Below are 20,540 nucleotides of genomic sequence, written 5' to 3'. Positions count from 1 at the left end.
ATACACCAGTGGATGAGTTGATGGCACTGTTTCTGGGACAAAGGAGTTGGGGTCAGGGTCAAGAAGCTGCTTCTAAAGGTCACACAGTGGGGAGGCCTCACCAGGTGAAGAACACATGGTGGGGGTGTGGCACAGGGAGGAGCAGTAGGATCCACAGCTCACTCCTCTGCTAATGGCTCTCGGTAAATCCTTGCCCGTAACTGTGCAGAAGGGCGCACCTGGGCCCAGGAAAACCAAGTGTAAGACAGCTGGTGTTTAAGAACCACATGAGGATACGTGCACACCCCACGATATGGTATGTACAGGCCGACGTGACAGAGTGCTGCAAGGGAAGCAATAAGAGGGGCTCAGAGAAGGGGGAATGAACCAAATTCAGAGCAGAAATGACAACTCAGCAAGTGTCAAGAATGGGGAAGGAAGTAGAAATGAGGTGGCCAGTGGCACCAGGACTTGAGCGGAATAGGACAGGTTTCTGGTATCATCTGAACACAGCCCTGATGAGCCCATCTTGTCATGGCTGGAGTCACGTTGATCCTGCGAAGCACCCAGGCCTCTCCTCCCCAACCTGGGGTTCAGGAACTAAATAGGACCTGCACAATTCAAGTCCTAAGGGAAAGGCAGGATAGATGAGTGGCCCGCACAGGCCCAGAGCAACTAAACACATAGGAGACCACAGGAAAGAAAATTAGTATTACCAAAACAATCCTCAGAGGAGGACCCTGCAAGAACTGCCATAGTCCCCGTGAGAACTGACCATGGCAGTGTCCACAGTTCCTGGCACAGGCAGGGACAAGGGAATGTCCTCACTTACAGGAATTGGGCAAAACCTGGGGCAGGAAGGTGGTGTGGATTTGGACAGAGTCAGCCAGACAGTGAAAGGGCAAGCAAGGTGGAAACCAGTAGTGTAACTGCAAGACTACTGGTCACGTGAATCCTTCCCAGTGAGGCCCTGGGGCAGTGCACTCAGCCCAACCCTAACAACAGGTAACCGAGAAATGGGGAAGGAAGCAGCACCCATGTTTCTGATGGGACAAGTACCCAGCTACCCCTGGGATAAAAACAGAAAAGCAGAGCTTAGCCCAGGTCCCTGGGGTAGGAATGAGGGCCTTACCCAGGGAGGTCACAAGTGCAAAGTTCTCCAGCATCACATTGTGGAATAGCCATCTCTGAGCCTCATCGAGGAGACCCCATTCCTCCCAAGAGAAGTACATGGCCACGTCTTCAAATGTCACACTGTCCTGTCAGGATAGAGACAGATGAAACCACAAATAGCCCCTCTCCCAAAGATCCACAGTCTCTTCCCCCAACAAAACCACCCCATTAGGGGCACCTAGGTGGCTCAATCGGTTAAGTGTCTGACTTCGGCTCAGGTCGTGACCTCATGGTTTGTGAGTTTGAGCCCCATGTTGGCTTCTGTGCTGACAGCTCGGAGCCTGGAACCTGCTTCAGATTCTGTGTCTCCCTCTCTCTGCCCCTCCCCCGCTCACACGCTGTCTCTCTCTCTCAAAAATAAGCAAACAAACAAAACTTAAAAAACCCTACCCCATGGGCACCACTGGTGCTCTCTCCTCATGGTCCCTAATTGCTGTTCAGCCCTCAGCAACCACAGCAGATCATCAGATAAACACCATCTAAACTCTGGGCCTGGCACACAGGGCCCCACTCCTCCTGCCAATACCCCTGTTGTCCTCTAGACTGTGCATCCCAGACAACCAAATCTGGGCGTTCCCTTCATAAGTCCTCAATATCAGGACCCTGGGGCCATTAGTTCACACTCCTTCTTCACAGGCACATTACTCTGTAGACTGCACCTCTTTTACATCTCTGGAGCCCACAGATGCGTTCCCTCCACCACCACAACTACCTCCCCACCCCACAGCACAGGATTCCCCCTGGACTCTCCCCTCGTCACTTGGCACAAGGCATCACAAGACACTGCTTGCTGAGCAAACTCAAGTAGGATCCAGAACTACTCAATCTCTGATGGCTTCTACTATTAAGCACAGTCCAGAATCCTGCTGGGAAAGCCTCCCCTTCATAGGGAGAAAGCTAGCTCTGTTCTTTGCTTCAACCTCACCAACCAGAACCACACCCACATCTCAGATATCCCCTTGTGTGCTGCCCATCCGGTCCCCTCCAGTCACACCTAAACCTTATTCAAAACCCAGCCCCAGTGCTCTTCTACCCTAGGCCTAATAACTCACAGATGACCACAGTGGACTCTGAAATAACATACCATCCTGACTGAAACATCTCATGTCCCACCCAAGGGTCAACACGAAATCCTGGGGAATCCACAGAAAAGGTGAAAAAGCACCAGTTCCAGCCTTAATTACTCCTGTGCCTCCACATGCTTCTCATGTCCACTTCTCTCTTGGAAACCTTGGTAACCTGCCAGATCATCCTTCTTGCCCACACCCTCCTCATGGCCACTTTTCTCCCTCCCCTGTGTCCCCAACACCGACTACCTTCAACAAGGTGCCCAAGCAAGAGACCCAGTTCTTGGCCCACACCATCCTCTTGGACGGTTAAGAGTACCACCACTGAGACTTGAAAATCCCCCCTCCTCAGTGTAAACCACAGCTCCGCCTAGGCTGACACAGCAGTAATCACCTGCGGGATAGCTCCAGCCTGATACCTGCCCCCCACCACCAAAGCGTGCGTGCAACTGCCCACTTAATGCCTCTACTCAGCGGTCTCTGAAACATCTCAGGCTGCATACGGCTGAAACAAACCTCTTGATATCCCCACTGAACACTGTTTCCACCACTGACCACTTCATCTCCATTGACGGAGCTTCCAGCCTTCCAGCTGCTGAGACCAAAACCTTTAGGGTCATCCCTGATTCCTTCCTTTTTCTCCTTCACTTTTCACAACCGAAAGTCTAGCTGGCCCTACTTTAAAAAAAATGAAACCAGAATCCAACCATTTCTCCCACCTCGAGGGCCACTGTTTACATCTGATAACACTCAACTAGCCAGCCTATTACAGTAGCATTCTTCTGGGTCATCCTTCTCCCTCCCTTATCCCAGCATCGGTCCTCCACTGTGCAGCCAGATGAAGCCTGTTAAGACCTGGATAAGATCACCTGACTCTTTTTTTTTTTTTTTTTAAAGCAGTAGCCCTGGCCCATTTCAGAATGGCTATTTTTTTTTTTTTTTAATGTTTATTTTTGAGAGAGAGAGACAGAGACAGAGAGTGAATCAGGGAAGGGCAGAGAGAGAGGGAGACACAGAATCCGAAGCAGGTGCTGGGTTCTGAGCTGTCAGCACAGAGCCTGACACAGGGCTCAAACAAACTGCCAGATCATGACCTAACCAAAGTCAGACGCTTAACCAACTGAGCCACCCAGGCGCCCCAAGATCACTTTGCTCTTCATCAACCTCCTATTGCCTCCAGAATAGACACCTGACCTCAAAGGCAACCATTCCAGTCCTGCCTCCTGTCCCCTTGCTTCCATGAGGGAAAAAAAGGAAACCTTCAGTTCCCTGGACGTTCCCAGCTAAATTACGCCTCCAAGTATTTGCACGTATTAGTACCTGTTCCTAGGATAACTTTCCACACCTCTTTCAACTGGTTGCCAGAAACAAGAACCCCTCAGGACGCCATGTTCAGGGTTTCTCTAAGGTCCCCTAGACCCAAGACCTGGAAGAATGGCAGGCAGAGTCCCAGGACACCTTAACCCCAGGATGGAGACTCCCTCCACTGACCTGTGTTGGCCTCATGAGCATTTCTTCAGCCACAGAAACCTGTGAAGAGAGGCAGGCCTTAGAGGAAGGTAACCATGGCCAGACTCCATGGGCTCAGATCACCCTGTACCCCTGCCCCGCTCAAGGGCCAGGTGACCTCAGCTGTCAAACCCTTGTGCCTGAGTGAGACTCTTACCAGGGGTGTGACCTTGCTCAAGATGAAACCTCCCGGCGCCCCACTGTCCTCATCAACCCCCTTCCAATCTATTCTCTTTAAGAGCAACCTTTAGGAAACTTTTACTTATTATTGTTGTTATTATTGTTATTATTATCTTTTAATGTTTGTTTTTGACAGACAGAGCGCGCGCAAGCGATCGGGGGATGGGCAGAGAGAGACAGATTCCGAAGCAGGCTCCAGGCTCTGAGCTGTCAGCTTGAACCCAGGAAAGGTGAGATCATGACCTGAGTCGAAGTCAGAGGTTTAACCAACTGAGCCACCCAGGCGCCCCAACCTTTGGGAAATTTTTAAATCCCAGAGATCGTGTTCCTCCTTTGGCCAAAACTCTCTTTCGCATCTAGAGTCCTCCCATGAAAGGACAACCCCTCCAGCCCGCCAGTGCCCCCGCCGCACACCCTCTACTTCCCGAGGGCAGAGAGCGGACCCCACAGCCCCCGATTCCTCCCCCTCGGCGCCCCCTGCAGCCCGCTCCCGCACGCCGTCACGCCGGCGCTCAGACGCGGGGTCCCCTCCCGCGAGCGCCTCCCGGGCCCGGACACCGGGACCCGGGCCGCAGGGACGCGAGCAGGCGCCCCGCGCTCGGGCCTGAAGGGTCTGGGTGGGGGAGGGCGGGGAGGGTCCGGGGGCCGCGCGTTTACCTCAGCCGGGTCCCTGCGCGGACTCTGTGGGCGGGGCGGACACCCGGGCCGGCGGTCCCTGTCCCGACCTCGGCGCGAGGCAGCCCGGGGCAGCCCGGCGAGTCGCGGACGCCAGTCTGCGCGGCGGGGACATCGCCTCCCCTTGCGCTTTCTCGGTCCCATCACCTCGCTCCCAAACCAGTGCTTCAGCACCTCTACACCGATATAAATTCCGAGAAACCGAAATGACCGCCAAGAAGAGGGCGCCGGAAGTCCCGCCCCGGCATCACGTGCTTTCCCGGAAGTGCCCTCTCCTGAGCCTTCCTAGGCTCGGCGCACCCGGCGCGCAGGAAGAGCATTCTGGAGAGTGTAATTTCTGCAGCTCCGTGGGCTCCGCGAAGGGTGTCTCCACAGCTACCTCCCGGCCAAGTGCGGCGGCAGCGCGAGGGTCGCTGGGAAGTGGCCTCGCCACCGCGGGGCTGGGCTCCACTCCTTGAGGAAGGGCAACACCCATACTTCTGGGTTCGTTGTTGGAACTGGTCGCCAGAGTGTTTAGAAACATGTTAGACCCAATGAAGCTGAGCTTGCTTTGGAGGCTAGAAATATTACTTCAGATGCCCCCAGAGAGACAAATCCAAATGGACATCTCATTCCGTCGTCACTTGGTACAAAAGGTGTTCACTCCGCAGCTGGAAGCTAATAAACATCATGCTATTGCTTTTTAAAGGAATGTACCCCGAAGCGTTGAAGTCGGTTTTGTTAGTTTCAGAATTTTAGGTCAGGGACAGGAGAGAAAAGACTCCGGATAGGTTCATGGCAATGAACATAGAGGAGGAATGGATGTTGGCCACTCTGAAGCAGGTGGACAAGGGTAAGCCAGGCTCCAGTTCCCTCAGAAAATAATCTTTTCTGCTTAGATTATCCGTAATTGTATCCAACCCAGTGAGCCACAGTTTTATCCGTATCATTTTTTTACTCCATATCCTGAAATATATTCAATTCCTCTTATGAAATGATAATGGCACAACTCACTCACTACTACACCCAGTGACCTACTAACAAAGTATATGCTTCTTGTTCTCCTGTTGCTCTAAATGTATCACTGAAACTAATGAGGGAGAGGACAGAGACAGAAGGGAATAAAAGTTGACTTGAGAAAGCAGCTGGGTAAATGTTTAAACTGGAAGGAAGGGAAACACGCTCCTTTCTGTATTCTGGGTGTGGGCAGGCACTTTGTGCAGGTGATACCTAAGTTGAGACTGACAGTACACGAGGACAAGCCTCTCCTGGGGAGAGCCAGGTTAAAACAATCCAACATGAAAGTAGATAAAGTGCCAGGGGCGCCTACGTGGCTCTGTTGGCTGGCGACCAACTCTTCATTCTGGCTCAGGTCATGATCTCACAGTTTGTGGGTCTGAGCCCTGCATTGGGCCTGCTCTGCATCAGCCTACTTAGGACTCTGTCTCCCTCTCTCAGCCTCTCCCCTGCTCGTGTTCTCTCTCTTTCACAAATAAATGAATAAACACTTTTTTTAAGTGCCAAAAAGAGATAAGAAAAAGCCTGGTGAGGTGGAAGGAGTAGCCAGAAAAGGGCAAGGGGGGAGGCAGGAAAGGAGGAACATGAGTACAAATGTGAGCCCAAGGCTCAAACCTCTGATCTCACTTCTTTTCTATGTACACTCACTAACATCAGGAACCTCAACCAGTCTCGTATCTGATGATATTCTCTCTCTACTTGGGACACCAAAGTTGCATCTATATATCACACCACCTCCAGGAACTGATTGGTACCTCTGTCCACCTACTCAGCAAATCCAGATGGACTCGAATTTGCTGTCCCCAGTGGTCATCTTGGTTCACAACAGCTCCGTTATCCTAGTTCCTCAGAATACCAACCTGGAGGCCAATCTTAACCACTTTCTCTTCTGTCCCTCCTAACATTCATCATCAAGTCAAAGGATAAAAAAATCTGTTTCTCTCTCCCAACTAAATGTTCATAGTTGATCCAGCTACCATCCCTTCACCCTTGGTGTCTCGTAGTTGTCTCTAAATGATCTCCCTACTTTCCTTGTTCATATGTGGTCTAATCTTTAAATAGTAGCCAGAATGACTAATCTTTCCCAAGTAAAATCATGTCACTTCCCTTTCCAAACCTCTCAATGCATGCTTCTTTACAAAATAAAACCTTAATTCTTGCAATAGGTTTAAAGGACAAACATGACCATGTCTTTCTTGGTCCAACCCTATAAACTTTCCTCCTACAGGGACTTCTTGGCTGCCTGTATCCTTCAAGCCATGGCCAAATGCCATTATCAGAATGTTCTTTAATGGACACCTTGTTTAGAATAATAACAGCCATTTCTTTGCCTTTTTAAAATTTTTATTTTTGGGGGGGGCGCCTGGGTTGAGCGTCCGACTTCGGCTCAGGTCATGATCTCACGGTTCGTGAGTTCGAGCCCCGCGTTGGGCTCTGTGCTGACAGATCAGGGCCTGGAGCCTGCTTCGGATTCTGTGTCTCCCTCTCTCTCTGCTCCTACCCTGCTCACACTCTGTCTCTCTCTCAAAAATAAATAAAGATTTTTTAAAAATAAAAAGAAATTTGTTAATAGTTTTTGAAGTTTATTTATTTATTTTGAGAGATAGGGAGAGACAGCAGGGGAGAGGCAGGGACACAGAGAGAGAATCACAAGCAGGCAGTTGCCAGTGCAAATTCAAGAACCATGAGATCATGACCTGAGCTGAAATCAAGAGTCAGACGCTTAACCAACTGAGCCACTCCTGTGCCCCTGCCTTTTTAAAGTTGTAAATTAAAGTATAACTTACATGCTGTAAAATATACCTTTTTCCATGTATTGCTCTGTGGGTTTTGACAGCATAGTTTTTAATTACTACCAAAATCAATACGCTTAATGGTCTGATCACACCCAAAACTCCTCCTGTGCTCCTCCTACATACCTCTCCCTATCCACAGACACTGGTAACCCCATGTGATCTCTAGCTCTAAAATTTTGGAGACTCACTTGTCCAGAAATGCACATAAATGAAATCAAACAGCACAAGGCCATTGAATCTAGCTTCTTTCACTTAGCATAAAGCACGTGTGATTCATCCGTGTTGTTCCATGTGTCAGTGGTTCCTTCTTTCCATTACTGGGTGGTATACCACTGTAGGGATGCAGACTCGATTTCCCAGCTGAGCTTTTGTTTTCAGATTTGGGAAATTACAAATAAAGCCACTAGAAAAACTGTGCAAATACATATTTTTATTTCACTCAGGTAAATGTTCTGAACACACCGCAGGGTCATTTGGTGTGTGTTTTTTGAAGCCACTGTCCCAGTTGACATACCCACTGGCAAGGTATGAGAGTCCCAGTTGCCCCACAACATCACCAACGTGTGCTAGGGCCAGTCTTTTCGGTTTCAGCTACTCAAACAGCTAAGTAGTGGTGTATCATAATGGTTTTTTCACATTTTCCTCAGAACTGATGGTATTAAGCAACTTTCTATGTGCATAATTGTCATTGGTCTATATTTGTTGTAGAGATGTCTGACGAAATCTTTTACCCATATTTTCTAATTAATTTCCTAACATTTGAGTTTTTTCTCGTATAACACTTTTTATACATCATGGATACAATTTTATGTTATTGTAGCCATAATATATAAAAGACTATATACATAGTCTTTTACCAACCATGTGACTTGCAGATTATTTTCCCCCATCTGTAGATCATCTTTTATGGTTTTTATAGAGCCTTTTGAAGAGCATTAGATGTTAAATGGGAGGAAGTGTAATTTCTCATATTTTTTCCTTAAAACTCATTTTTGGTTTTTGTTTATTTTTTTAAAGATTTTATTTTTAAGTGGGGCGCCTGGGTGGCTCAGTCAGTTGAGCATCTGACTTCGGCTCAGGTCATGATCTCACAGCTTGTGAGTTCGAGCCCCGCGTCGGGCTCTGTGCTGACAGCTCAGAGCCTGGAGCCTGCTTCTGCTTCTGTGTCTCCCTCTCTCTCTGCCCCTAACCCCCTCACATTCTGTCTCTGTCTCTGTCAAAAATAAATAAACATTAAAAAAAAATTAAAAAAAAAAGATTTTAAGTAATGTCAACACCCAATGTGGGGCTCACAATTACAACCCCAAGATCAAGAGTCGCATCCTCTACCGACCCAGCGAGGCATCACTGTAGTTTTATCTAAGTATTTGCTTAACCATGGTAACAAAGATCTTCCTCTATGTCATCTTCTAGAAATTGGGTAGTTTTATATCTAGGTCTGTGATGCATTTTGAATAAATTTTTAGAACAGGACTTAACTGAAACATGAGTTAAATGATCAGAAAAAGGGATGAATCAAGGATGGAAAATTGCTACATGGGGGGGGCAAAAAAAGCAACTGTTGAGGATTATGATGTTATTCATAGAGGCAGAAATGACGGAGAAGATTAAATTTGTAGATAAAGCCTGGGGGAACCACTCTATGTGGGTCCATTAAGATATCTATCAGAAAGGCACACTGATATGTCAAATTACAAGTTGGAAAAATGAGCCTGGAGTTCAGGGAATATCCAGGGTGGCAGGGAAAGTCTGGAGGGAGCAACACTGGCCAATCTTAGTGAAAACTCCCCCAAATTCATTGACCTGAGGATGCAGAAGTAACCACTGGACTAAAATGGAGTCACTGGTGATTTGGGCAGGAATTGGCTTTGTGGCCACAGACGTGCCTGGGATGGGGAGTGAGGAGGAGGAGCCAGGGAAGGTGAGGACATGGAATGGAGCTGAGGGAGGTGGTGGAACTAGAGTGTTCTTCTTTCAGAAGAGTAGATACGAGGCCACATTTGTATGCCGATAGGAGTAACCCAGGAGAGAGGACGGAAGAGAAAGTGGAAACAGCAGGGCGAAACCATTTCGATGTGAAGAGAAAGTAGGATCCAGAGCCCACTTGGGGAGCCAGCCCTTGTCTACAGCAGCAGCCCTTTGTATATTGTGAGGAGAGAGGAGAGAGGGTGGGAGTCCTCCTAGAGGAAGTATATACTGTAAAAAGGTACTTTCTTATCCCATTTTCTGAAGGAAGAATGACTTGAGGTCATCAGCTAAACATGAGGGAGCCACAGAGTGTGAGGTGGGTTTAGAGAGAAAGGAGAATCTCCGAATAAAAGTGAGGAACAAACATGGAGTGTCAAAGTGTCAGACTTGCATGACCACACATACAATGCTGCAAAATAAACACATCATAATTGTACAGCTCAGTGAATATTCCCAAGAACAACATATCTCTTAAACCAGCACCTCAATCAACAATGACAGCTTCAGAAACCCAGCATTTCTTTCGAGTTTTTTTTTTTTTATGTTTATCTATTTTTGAGAGAGGGAGAGACAGAGTGAGAGTGGGAAGGGGCAGAGAGGGAGACACAGAATCTGAAGCAGGCTCCAGGCTCTGAGCTGTCAGCACACAGCCGGCAAACTAACTGTGAGATCATGACCTGAGCTAAAGTCGGACTCTTAACCGACTGAGCCACCCAGGTGCCCCACAAAACCCATCATTTGTCAGCCTTACTTTCAATCCACCAAAGGGTTCTAACATCTAGGAAAGTCAAGGGGAAAATAGAAAATATATGTATGACTGCATACGTTAAATCCCCCTACCATGTTCCAGGAACAGTATCCATTTTTCTTTTTTACACTAAGCTTTTGTTATTCAATGGACCATTAACTATTAGAGCAATACATGAATTTATCCAGAGATGTAGCATCCAGGAGAGTTAACAGCAGAAGCCAATGGGGATCTAATCTAGAGTTCCACCTACCCAAAAATACTCGGGTTCAGTGTAATGACTTGGAGGCCACTGAGGCGACATATAGTGCTGAAGGAAACCACCTGTGCTCACTCTGTAATAATAAAAGACAAGTTTACATGCAGCAGCATCCAAGAAATATTGAGATCCAAAAGCCACCACTGTTTGAAGATCCCTCTGGAGAAGAGGACTATGGAGTTGGCTGGGACCAGTTGGTTGAGAATCAGGTCTGTGGGTCTCAACTTGTGTCCAATGAGCAACGAGAAGGTATAAAAACAAAAGAGGGATGAATTTCCTAGGATCCCAACTCAGTCTGAGTGAGGAAGATGACTCTCAATTTGCCAGACCCATTTTACCGTTATAAGGGGTTTTGAATTTTTCGAAGTCAGTGGGGTTAGTAGGAAAAAAAGCAAAAATAAATCTTACCATCACTACAGAGAGTAATTTTCTGTGCTTATCCTAACTCATATTTTCTCCATTGAAGCAGGCATTAGCACTATATGCTTATTTGTGGAAAGGCAATTCACTGAAGAATTGCATTAGAAATAGCCTCAGTGTCCATTATCCGTACAGATCAGGTGAATGAATGAGGGCACAACTGCACAACAGACCTCTACAGTTGTAGAGGTGAGTAAAGGAGATCTCCAGCACTAATCCAGCCAATATTATTTCAGAATTTTTCCCAACACAATCAAGAAACTATAGAACACTTTGAGAGTGAAGCAAATTTTATGCTTCCTTATGGATCTTTCATCTACAGAAAAGACTGAGATGCAGAAAACTACCCAGCTAAAACAAGTCATGTAGTTGTAAGGACACAACTCAAACATCTACCAGCTATGCCAGTTCACCATGTGTTATGAGCCAAACCTGTTCACTTCTGGTGGGGGAATTTTAGGCAACTGACTTTTGAGGTAATCCTCCTTCCATTACTTCATAGCATAATTCACAAGTTGCAACCCTCTGACACCCACTTCCACAAAACAAATTTCAGGCTAAGGTTAAGTGCTGTATTTATTACAGTATTTATGTGTTTCTCAAACTTTTCACATGTGTGAAACTGTGTTACTGAATTTATTAGGATTCTATCTTCTTTTTTTACATTCTACTGATGACATTTTGAGGATCTCAATAAGCCCTGTTGATTTTTATTGTGGATATTGCATAGCTTGGTGATTTTCAGAAATGCATATGTTCTATTTCAGCAGAACTGACTCTGTGGACTTTTCTCCAGAATATATTCTTGAGTAAAAAACTATCGTCCAGAACACACACACACCCTATGTACAAGCACAACTAGAGGAATCTGTAGGAGATGAGTAGATAATATCAATGCCAATTTCATTGTTGTGATATTACAATATAGTCTTGGAAAATGTTACTATTGGAGAAATTGGGTAAAGCACACACAGGATCTAACAATTCTTACAGCTGCATGTGACTTACCAATTCTCACAATAAATATTTCAATTAAAGAATCCAAGAGAAACATACAACACAAAATTCCTGCAAAGATATCTTACAATCCTTTCCTTATCATGTTTTGGCAAAAATCCATTGGTGTTAATAAATTTAAAAAATTAATAAGCTAATTAAAATTTGGCAAAAATAACACTATATACAGGTAATTTAAAGGAAAGTAGAAGCAAAAGTTAAAACTCTATTGAACTATGATCAGAAATAAATAACAGCAAAAGCAAATTATAGCCCAAAATAACATATATAAACATATTTTTAACAATTAAGTATCTTATTTAACATAATTCTAACATAAATATTTTGGTAATATTCCTAACATTTCCTAATTATAAAATACCAAAATTATAAAAATAAGGGAAAATAATTTTAAAAACTCAAGGGAAATTAAGACAATGGGTACTACCACTTTATACTGAAAATGAAAAAAAAAAAAAAAAATAGATCGGTGACCCAGAACGAAAAGCATCTAAAACAAATCATGCACATACATATATGGATATATTTTTACTGATAAATATAAATTACCAACTTATTAAGAAACTATTTATTATGTGGTATTTAAATATTTGTATCATTACTTCAAAAAATAGAGGTAAACTTGACCTCATAATTCACATGAAATAATATACTAGATCTAAAAATATAAAGAATGAGATGGTGGGGTGCCTGGGTGGATCAGTCGGTTGAGCGTCTGACCTCAGCTCAGCTCATGATCTCACAGTCTGTGAGTTCCAGCCCCCCGTTGGGCTCTGTGCTGACAGCTCAGAGCCTGGAGCCCACTTCGTTCGGATTCTGTCTCCCTCTCTCTGACCCTCCCCCATCCATGCTGTGTCTCGGTCTCAAAAATAAGTAAACATTAAAAAATAAATAAATAAGTAAACATAAAGAATGAGATGGAGCACCTGTCAATTAAGCATCTGACTCTTGGTTTTGGCTCAGGTCATGATCTATCTCACAGCTTGTGAGATCAAGCCCCACAACAGGCTCTGTGCTAGCAGTGTGGAGCCTGCTTGGGATTCTCTCTCCCTCTCTCTGCCCCTCCCCACTTGTGCACTTTCTCTCTCTCAAAATAAATAAAACATCTTTAATTTTTTTTTATTAGTTTTATTTTTGAGAGGCAGAGACAGACGGCGTGTGGGGGAGGGGCAGAGAGAGGGAGACACAGTATCAGAAGCAGGCTCCAGGCTCTGAGCTGTCAGCACAGAGCCCCATGCGGCCTGAACTCACAAACCAGTGAGATCAAGACCTGAGCTGAAGTCGGACATTCAACCGACTGAGCCACCCAGGAACCCCATAAATAAAAAATAAAAATATAAAGAATGAGAAATCTCTAAGTAAAACATCTGACATATATTTTCATAAATTTGCATTGAGTAAATCATCACAGCCCAAGCCAGAGCTATTTTATTTCATAAAAGTGAAATACTATTTGTAGAAATGATATTAAGCAAATTAAAATTTAACCCCCATTTCCATTTAAATAGAACATAGAAGAGGAATCTGTCAGCAATAATCTCAGTAACAATACTAATTAAATTACTAAATGACCAAAACTAAATGATGGCGATGTATATGGACCAGCAGTACTTGACAGACACATTCATATGTGTGTATATGTACGTATGTATATATACAATCTCTAGGAGCTTCTGGATGGCTCAGTCGGTTAAGCATCAGACTCTTGGTTTCGGCTAGGTCATGATCTCACAGTTCGTGAGTTCTAGCCCCACAATGGGCTCTGCACTGATGGTGTGGAGCTGCTTGAGATTCTCTTCTCTCTGCCCTTCTTGCACGCACGCTCTCTCTCAAAATAAATAACCTTAAAAAATAATTTAAAAAGTATACATAGTCCTTAACATATTGCTAAAAAATTCAGTAATATCAAAATGAAAGGAGACATATCATGCTTATGGATTGGGACACTCAGTATTTTCTCTACACTGAATATTAAATGCAACCTCAGTCAAAATCCTTGTAGGTTGGGGTGCCTGGGTGGCTCAGTCAGTTAAGCATCCGACCTCAGCTCAGGTCATGATCTCACCGTTCTGTGCTGACAGCTCAGAGCCTGGACCTTGCTTCAGATTGTGTCTCCTCTCTCTGCCCTTGCCCTGCTCGCACTCTCTCTCTCAAAAATAAATATTAAAAAAAAATTTTTTTTAATCCTGGTAGGCTTTTTTGTGATGTAGAAATTGACAAGCAGATTCTAAAATTCATATGGAATGGCAAAAGACCAAGAATGACCACAACTTCGAAAAAGAAGGCAGCTGGAGGAGTACATGGCCTTGGTTTCAAGACATATCACCCAAACAAATTATTCAATGCATGAAAGTTTAGCATAAATAAAATAAATGCAATAGAACAGGGTCTAGAAATAAATATGCATATAAATGATTGACTTTCAACAAAGATACAAAAGCAATTCAATGGAGAAAGAATATTAGGGCAGGTACTGGGTATCCACAGTTGTTTTGTTTTGTTTTTTACTGTTTAAGTGATTTTTATGCCCAACGTGGGCCTCAAACTCATGACCCCAAGATCAAGAGTCACACATTCTACCAATGGAGTCAGCCAGGTGCCCCTGGGTATCCATTTTTCCCTCCTGAAAAGAATGTCCAAAGATTAACTGAGAATGACATATACACATCAGTAAAAAAGCTAAAAAAAACCTTTTTCCAGAAAGAAACAAAGGAAAAATTATGTCTTTAAATTTGGCAAACATTTCTTCTTTTATTTTTTGGCAAGAATTTCTTATATACAAGATCAAACAGATATTCAGTAAAAGAATGGACAAATTAAACTTCGTTAAAATAAAAAAAAATTTTCCGCAGGAAAAGCCATCAAAAAGACAAGGCCGAGGCTGGAAGAAAATATTGGCAAACACTTAAAACAGAAGACTTTTATCAATAATCCATGGACAAATGTCAAAACCCAGTAATTGAGATGACAAATCACAGGAACAGAGATTTCAAAAAAGATACAATGGTTAGAAATTAACACATGAAAAACCTCTAAACACGAGGCCATTTGGAAAAAGCAAATTAAAACCACAAGGTGCCACTATACACCTATTACACGACTGAAATTAGGAACCCTGACCAGAGCAAGTGTAAGGATATAAAGAGACTGGAATTCTGGTGCTGGTTCTTCTGGTGAGAGCGTAAACAGATAGATTACCAGGTCAGATTATCCCTTAGGAAGTTAAACATCCCACCTACTGCACTCTTTCCCAGGAGGCCTCGGGAAGCAATGCAAATTAAGCCAAAATGGGAAGAACTTTTTTCTGACCTGTACTGTGCCTCTGACATGACATTGGGACACACAAAAGCTGTTCAGCCCTTCACACTGGCAAGCCACAGCCGTGTCCTAAACATACCCCCCAAATGCACATAACCTCCAAATTTCAACGTGGCTTAAGCAATAAGATGTCTGTCAACATGCATGCCGGCCGATGGAGATCAGGCGGTTTCCCAGCTGGGTGGCTTGGAGTAGGCACAAGTCAATTGCGAGAATCCACGAAGGAATAACATCCGTGAGAGAAACTGCAAACCCACAGAGAACCCAGACTCTTTCTCTCAGCAAAGCGGGACCTCGTCTCTGCTTCACACAGCTCGGCTAGGCTCTCGTTACACCGAATTCCCTTCAGGGCTTGCGGCACAGAGGTCTACGCCCCTGTACACGGAGAGATGATGGACCCTGTGGGGACATGCCACATGGTAGTGATGAGATACTTTCTGCCACAGGGCACTAGGCACATGAGAAAGTCAGGTCAGCTCAAGAAACAGTCACGAGCACCTGATACTTGTAATGAACTGTGAATCCTCAGAAGTAAAAGGTTCAGCTGATCAATCCCATGGAAGGTCTACACTCTGGCGTGTCATTTTTAACGTGGTGATAGTGCATTCCATTAGTGGCCAAGGACTTCCTCTACTATGAACTTTTCTGATGCCTGATGAAGCAGTATCTCTGACGGAAAAATCTCCCACATTTGCTACAAAAACGCTTTGCTCCAATATGGACTCTGTGGTGCTGAACAAGTCTATCCTCGAGGCTGAAGGCTTTCCCACGTTCATTATACTCAAAGCGTCTTTCTCCAGTGTGTATTCTCTCTGCTCGAGCTTTCTTTGGTAAATGGAGGACTTCCCACATTCAGAACACTCATTCCAGGCCTCTCTCCACCATTAACTTTATGGTGCTGAATATGAGGGGATTGGTGTCTGAAGAATTTCCCACATTCATTATATTCATAAGGCTTTTCCCCAGGGTGAAGTCTCAGGTGCTCACTGAATTCCAACCTTTTCGTGGTTTTCCTACATTTGGTGCATTCAGAGAACTCTTCTCCAATGTGGATTCTCTGGTGCAAAAGAAATCTTTTTTTGTGGATGAAAGATTTCCATATTCACTGCACTGAGATGGCTTTCTCCAGTGTGAACTTTCTGGTGTTCAATGAGGGTGGAGCTGTGTCTAAAGAACTTCATACATCTGCTGCACTCACGAGGCTTTCCTCCAGCGTGGATTCTCTGGTGCTCGAGAAGCCTCTTTCTAAAGATGAAGGATTTCCCCCATTCGCTGCGCTTACAAGGAGGCCTTTCTCCAGTGTGAACCTTCCAGTGTTGATTAAGACTAGATCTGTACTTACAGGACTTCCCACGTTTGCTGCATGCACGAGGCTTTCCTCCAGCGTGGATTCCCTGGTGCTCGAGAAGCCTTTTTTTGTGGACAAAGGACTTCTCACACTGCCCACACTTACGAAGGCCTTCTCCGGCATAAGCACTCTGCTGCTCTGTGAACTTATCCTTTCAGTGGCAGGGCTGCCCACACTCGCTGCGCTGCACTGCCCTTCCCGAGGGCAAGAAACCACCCTGCTCCCCCTGCCTCCGTGCGGACATTCTCCACTGGGGATGGCCTGGTGCTGGAGAAGGTCCACGCCGCCCAGGAAATCCTTCTCGGCCTCTCCACTGGGGAAAATGTTGTCTGACACGGGGATCCTGCTCTTCACAAACAGAGCCCCATTCTCCTCCCTTCTGAGGGCCTTCTCTCCGGGGTTCTGTCTCCAGTGCTGGTGGAGGTGTGAACTGAGCAAGCGCAGTTTCCCACAAGGCCCACAAGTGCATGGCTTCAGCCCAGCGTGCGTCCCTTCACGCTCAGCCAGGTTGAAGATGTCTTTCTTCACCGGGACACATGTTATCACAGGAAGTAGCCTCGGGGACAAATAGGCCTGGATCTGGTATCCTGGCCTGTGACACTCTTTCCACAAAAACTCTGTTCAGAAAAGGCTTCCCTAGCTTTTATCCCATGCCAACAACCTGAGAGCAGGAAAATGGTGGTGAGGTGGTGTCCCCCTCTGTAGTGGGACAGTGCCCTGTAGTGGGACAGGACAGCCCATTACAAACGTGTGCAGGACACAACCAGGACTGAGTCCATGGCTTTGTTTTTGGGACAAGGGAGCCAGGGTCAGATGGAGGAAAGGGACACTGTGTAGCACTGACGGTTACAGAACGGTGTGTTGGGGCAGGGGGCAGGGGGCAGGGGGCAGGGGGCAGGGGGCAGGGGAGGGGAGGAGGAGGAGTCTCACAACCAGTGAGAAAGGAGGATCCAGTGCTGTGTTGGGAGGAGAGACGCGGTTCCGCTCACTCCTCTGCCAGTGGCTTTCAGCAGTGGCTGAAATCAGTGGCTGCGTGCTGGTGACAAGTTCATGCTGTGTGGAATGTGTGTCCCACGCCAGGAAAAGGCAATCGTCTCTGGGTAGCAGGTAGTCAGCCACGTAGGGATATGCACACATCACATGACGCATGGAACACAGGCTATGTACGTGACAGAACATTTGCAGAGAGAAAGGAAGGGGAAAGACGTGGGGGACATGGATGTAGGGGACAGCCAGGGGCCAGAAGTCACAGCAGAAATGACAAGTAGGCAAAATGTCAAGGATGGGGAGGAGGAACAGAAATGAGGTTTGGCCATGAGCCTTGGCACTCAAACAGCAGGGAGCAAAGGACATTTGCCTGCTACGGTTTGTACTCAGTCCTGAAACCATGCCTGCCCACCGCTCCCACCCACCCTGCCCATGGCCAGGATCCCATGAATCCCCCCTTCCTGTGGTAAGAGAGGTGTCTGAGCCGTCAGGTCCCCAGGGCTCTCCTCTACCCCTCAGCTCAACCTCGCCAACTACTGGCAGACTGAAGTCCTCAAGAGAAAACAGGGCAGTCAAGTGAACATCACTGGCCCAGAGCGACCCAACCACTGAGAGACTGCAGGCAAGAAATTTATTACTAGAATTTTGAGGACAGTCTTGCAAAAATCTTTTAGGATTGCCTGCAAATACTGACCACGTCAATGTTTGTAATTCCCGAGACAGGCGGCACACCAAACAGAAGGGGGCAGAAGCAGGGACAGGGATGCTTCACAGAGGTCAACAGTCAACATGGTAAGGGGGGGAGGGGGCAGAGCTAATCAGCGAGTGTTGATCAGGCAGGTACAGGAGTCAGAAGCCAAGCCCTTCTGTGAGAGGCTTCACAGCAGAACGTGTTGGTGTCTCATACCCATGCCAAGGAACCAGGGAAGGAAGCGGGGCCCATGGCCCAGCTCTGGGAGGGACAGAGAACCTTGGGAAAAGAGAATCAGAGCCTCATGCAGGGCAATGGTTTGGGAGGGAGGGTCCTTACCCAGCAAGGCTATAAGGGCCAAATTCTCCAGCATCACATCATGGTACAGGTGTCTCTGAACCTCGCCCAGGAGCCCCCACTCCTCCTGAGAGAAGTACACAGCCACGTCCTCAAATGTCCTGTGGCCCTGTCATGATGGGGGCAGAAGAGTTCATAAGCAGGATCCCAAGGCCATGGCCCTCCTCCCCAGCTCCCTCACTCAGAAGAGGTACCAGGCCCTGGTCCACTGGTACCCGCTCTTCCTCGTGCCCGCTCATCACTGCTGCCAACTGTCGGTGAGACAGATGGGGAGGGGGCGGTCTTATCTGTGCTCCAGGCCGCTTCCCTCATGGTCAGCTCTCCTGGGATTACGAAGATCACACCCACATGGACTCACGCTCAGCCTTCCAGCTTAAACCCTGAGTACAAGGGGGCTGAGTGCATCCTCACACCCCCTTCCCCATTCGCACAGCACAACGGGATCACTCCTCCCTCACATGCCAGGCCGTGACCACGGGACCCACGACACCACTGCCGCCTCCAGCCCGTGTCACAGGCATCTCTCTGGCTTCCCATAGGCCACTCTGCATGTGGCACCCAGGCAGTGCCTGCCGAACGCGACAGGACCCAGGGCTACCCCAGGTGCTGCTCTGAGGACCTCCCCGCCTGGCCTGGCTCCTTGTCCTGACATCAGCCACCCCAGCGTGTGTGAGATCAGACCCCCTGAGCCCTCCTCCTCCTCCTCAGCATGGTTTGCGCTGTCCCCTCTCCAGTCACACCTGTCCCTGTCCACCTCCTCATTCAAAGCCCAGGCCCACTTCTCCCGCCACGACCCAAGAGACTCTTGCAGCGGACCTCCTTTACCCCTCAATGAATCTGTCATCCCGTCAGACACTCTTCAGGCCCCAGCAGGAGCTGGCACAAACCCAAACCTGCAGAGGGGAACAAGTACCATGCCTTCCTCAGTGTCACCGGACCTCCATCACTGCCCTGCCTCTCAGGAGATCACATCCAGCCCCTGGGAATCCCATGCCACCACCTGGACCCCCACCTGAGGCCCGTACCCTCATAACTCTCTCTCTTACACACATTTGTGGTCACCGTACCTCCTCATGTCTTAGTGATGACAGCCATCCCCATCCGGGTGCCGAAGCAAGTGAGCCAGTCCATGGATATCCTCCCCATCCTTCCCCTGTACTGGCACCGCCACCCTGATGTGCTGAGGGCATCCTCTTACCTGTGACACCGTCTGCACACCTGCTGCTGCTGAGGGGTGTGGTATCCTCAAACCTGAACCCCTTCCTTCCCTAAAATCCAGATGTGCTTCTAGACGCCCACTTGCCACCTCCACTCAGAGGTCCCTGCAATATCTCAGATGCAACAAGCAAAAACCTAACTCCTGAGAGTGCTTCTGTGAAGTGCTCCTAACTCCTGAGAGTGCCTCCGTTAAGTACTCCGAACTCCAGAGACTTGCTTCTGTTAAGTGCTCCTGCTCTGGACTTTCCACCTCAGCGATGGCACTCACACACTTGCAGCTAAAAACAAACATCCTGGAGTGATGCCAGACTCTCTCACCCTGCAAGGCAGAAAATCATCCCTACTTACAAAGCAGCCTACAAACAAAACAGTTGTCTCCATCCACAGAGCCAGGGCTGTGATGTAGCTACCATTAACCTTCCCGATACCATGGCCTCCGCTGGGGTCTCCCTGCCTCCACTCTGCAGGCAGAGTAGACTGTTTAGACGTGACTCAGATCACTTCCCTTCTCTGCTCCAAACCTTCCAGGGACCCACTCCCCTCAGCAGAGGCCCAGCACCTCAGGCTGCTTCTCGAGAACTGACTGTTGCCCTCAATCTCTGTTCCCAGCAGACGGAACAGTCCTGTGGGTCACTGAACACTCCCATGTGGACATGCAAGTGTCCTGGTTCTTGTGCCAGGAAGCCTTTCATCCCTTCACCTTATTGACTAGAGAAACGGGACACTTGAACAGAACTTATGACTTTAAGGACCTGAGATGACCCCAGGGCACAGAAGTAAGGACAGAGAGTGTCAGGACATCACTCTCTCCTTTATCTATGTGCCAGGACCATG

General features: G+C 47.1%; 1 protein-coding gene across 7 annotated transcripts in view; it reads right to left on the bottom strand.

Annotated features, from left to right (window-relative positions):
• LOC106985317 (zinc finger protein 211-like) overlaps positions 1 to 20,540 on the bottom strand; it is a 35,484-nt gene that overhangs the window by 12,782 nt on the left and 2,162 nt on the right. For 3 of the 7 annotated variants that reach the window (XR_008293719.1, XR_008293720.1, XM_027037474.2), the window contains exons 1-3: positions 4,566 to 4,818; positions 3,711 to 3,749; positions 1,112 to 1,238 (exon numbers count right to left, since the gene is read on the bottom strand). Coding sequence is in view for 5 of the 7 variants with exons in the window: in XM_027037474.2 (XP_026893275.2) it covers positions 1,112 to 1,238; positions 3,711 to 3,749; positions 4,566 to 4,727 (328 nt within the window). In the remaining 2 variants the exon portion in view is untranslated. Of the gene's footprint in view, positions 1 to 1,111; positions 1,239 to 3,710; positions 3,750 to 4,565; positions 4,819 to 15,433; positions 17,115 to 18,470; positions 18,598 to 20,540 lie in introns of those variants that run through there. The other 4 variants (XM_053210823.1, XM_053210822.1, XM_053210821.1 and 1 more) reach the window with 4 other exon arrangements.

The sequence above is a fragment of the Acinonyx jubatus genome, chromosome E2 (assembly GCF_027475565.1).
Source record: "Acinonyx jubatus isolate Ajub_Pintada_27869175 chromosome E2, VMU_Ajub_asm_v1.0, whole genome shotgun sequence".
NCBI lineage: Eukaryota > Metazoa > Chordata > Mammalia > Carnivora > Felidae > Acinonyx > Acinonyx jubatus.
Note: the sequence above shows the minus strand (reverse complement) of the source record. Positions and strands in the feature narration are given on the sequence as shown.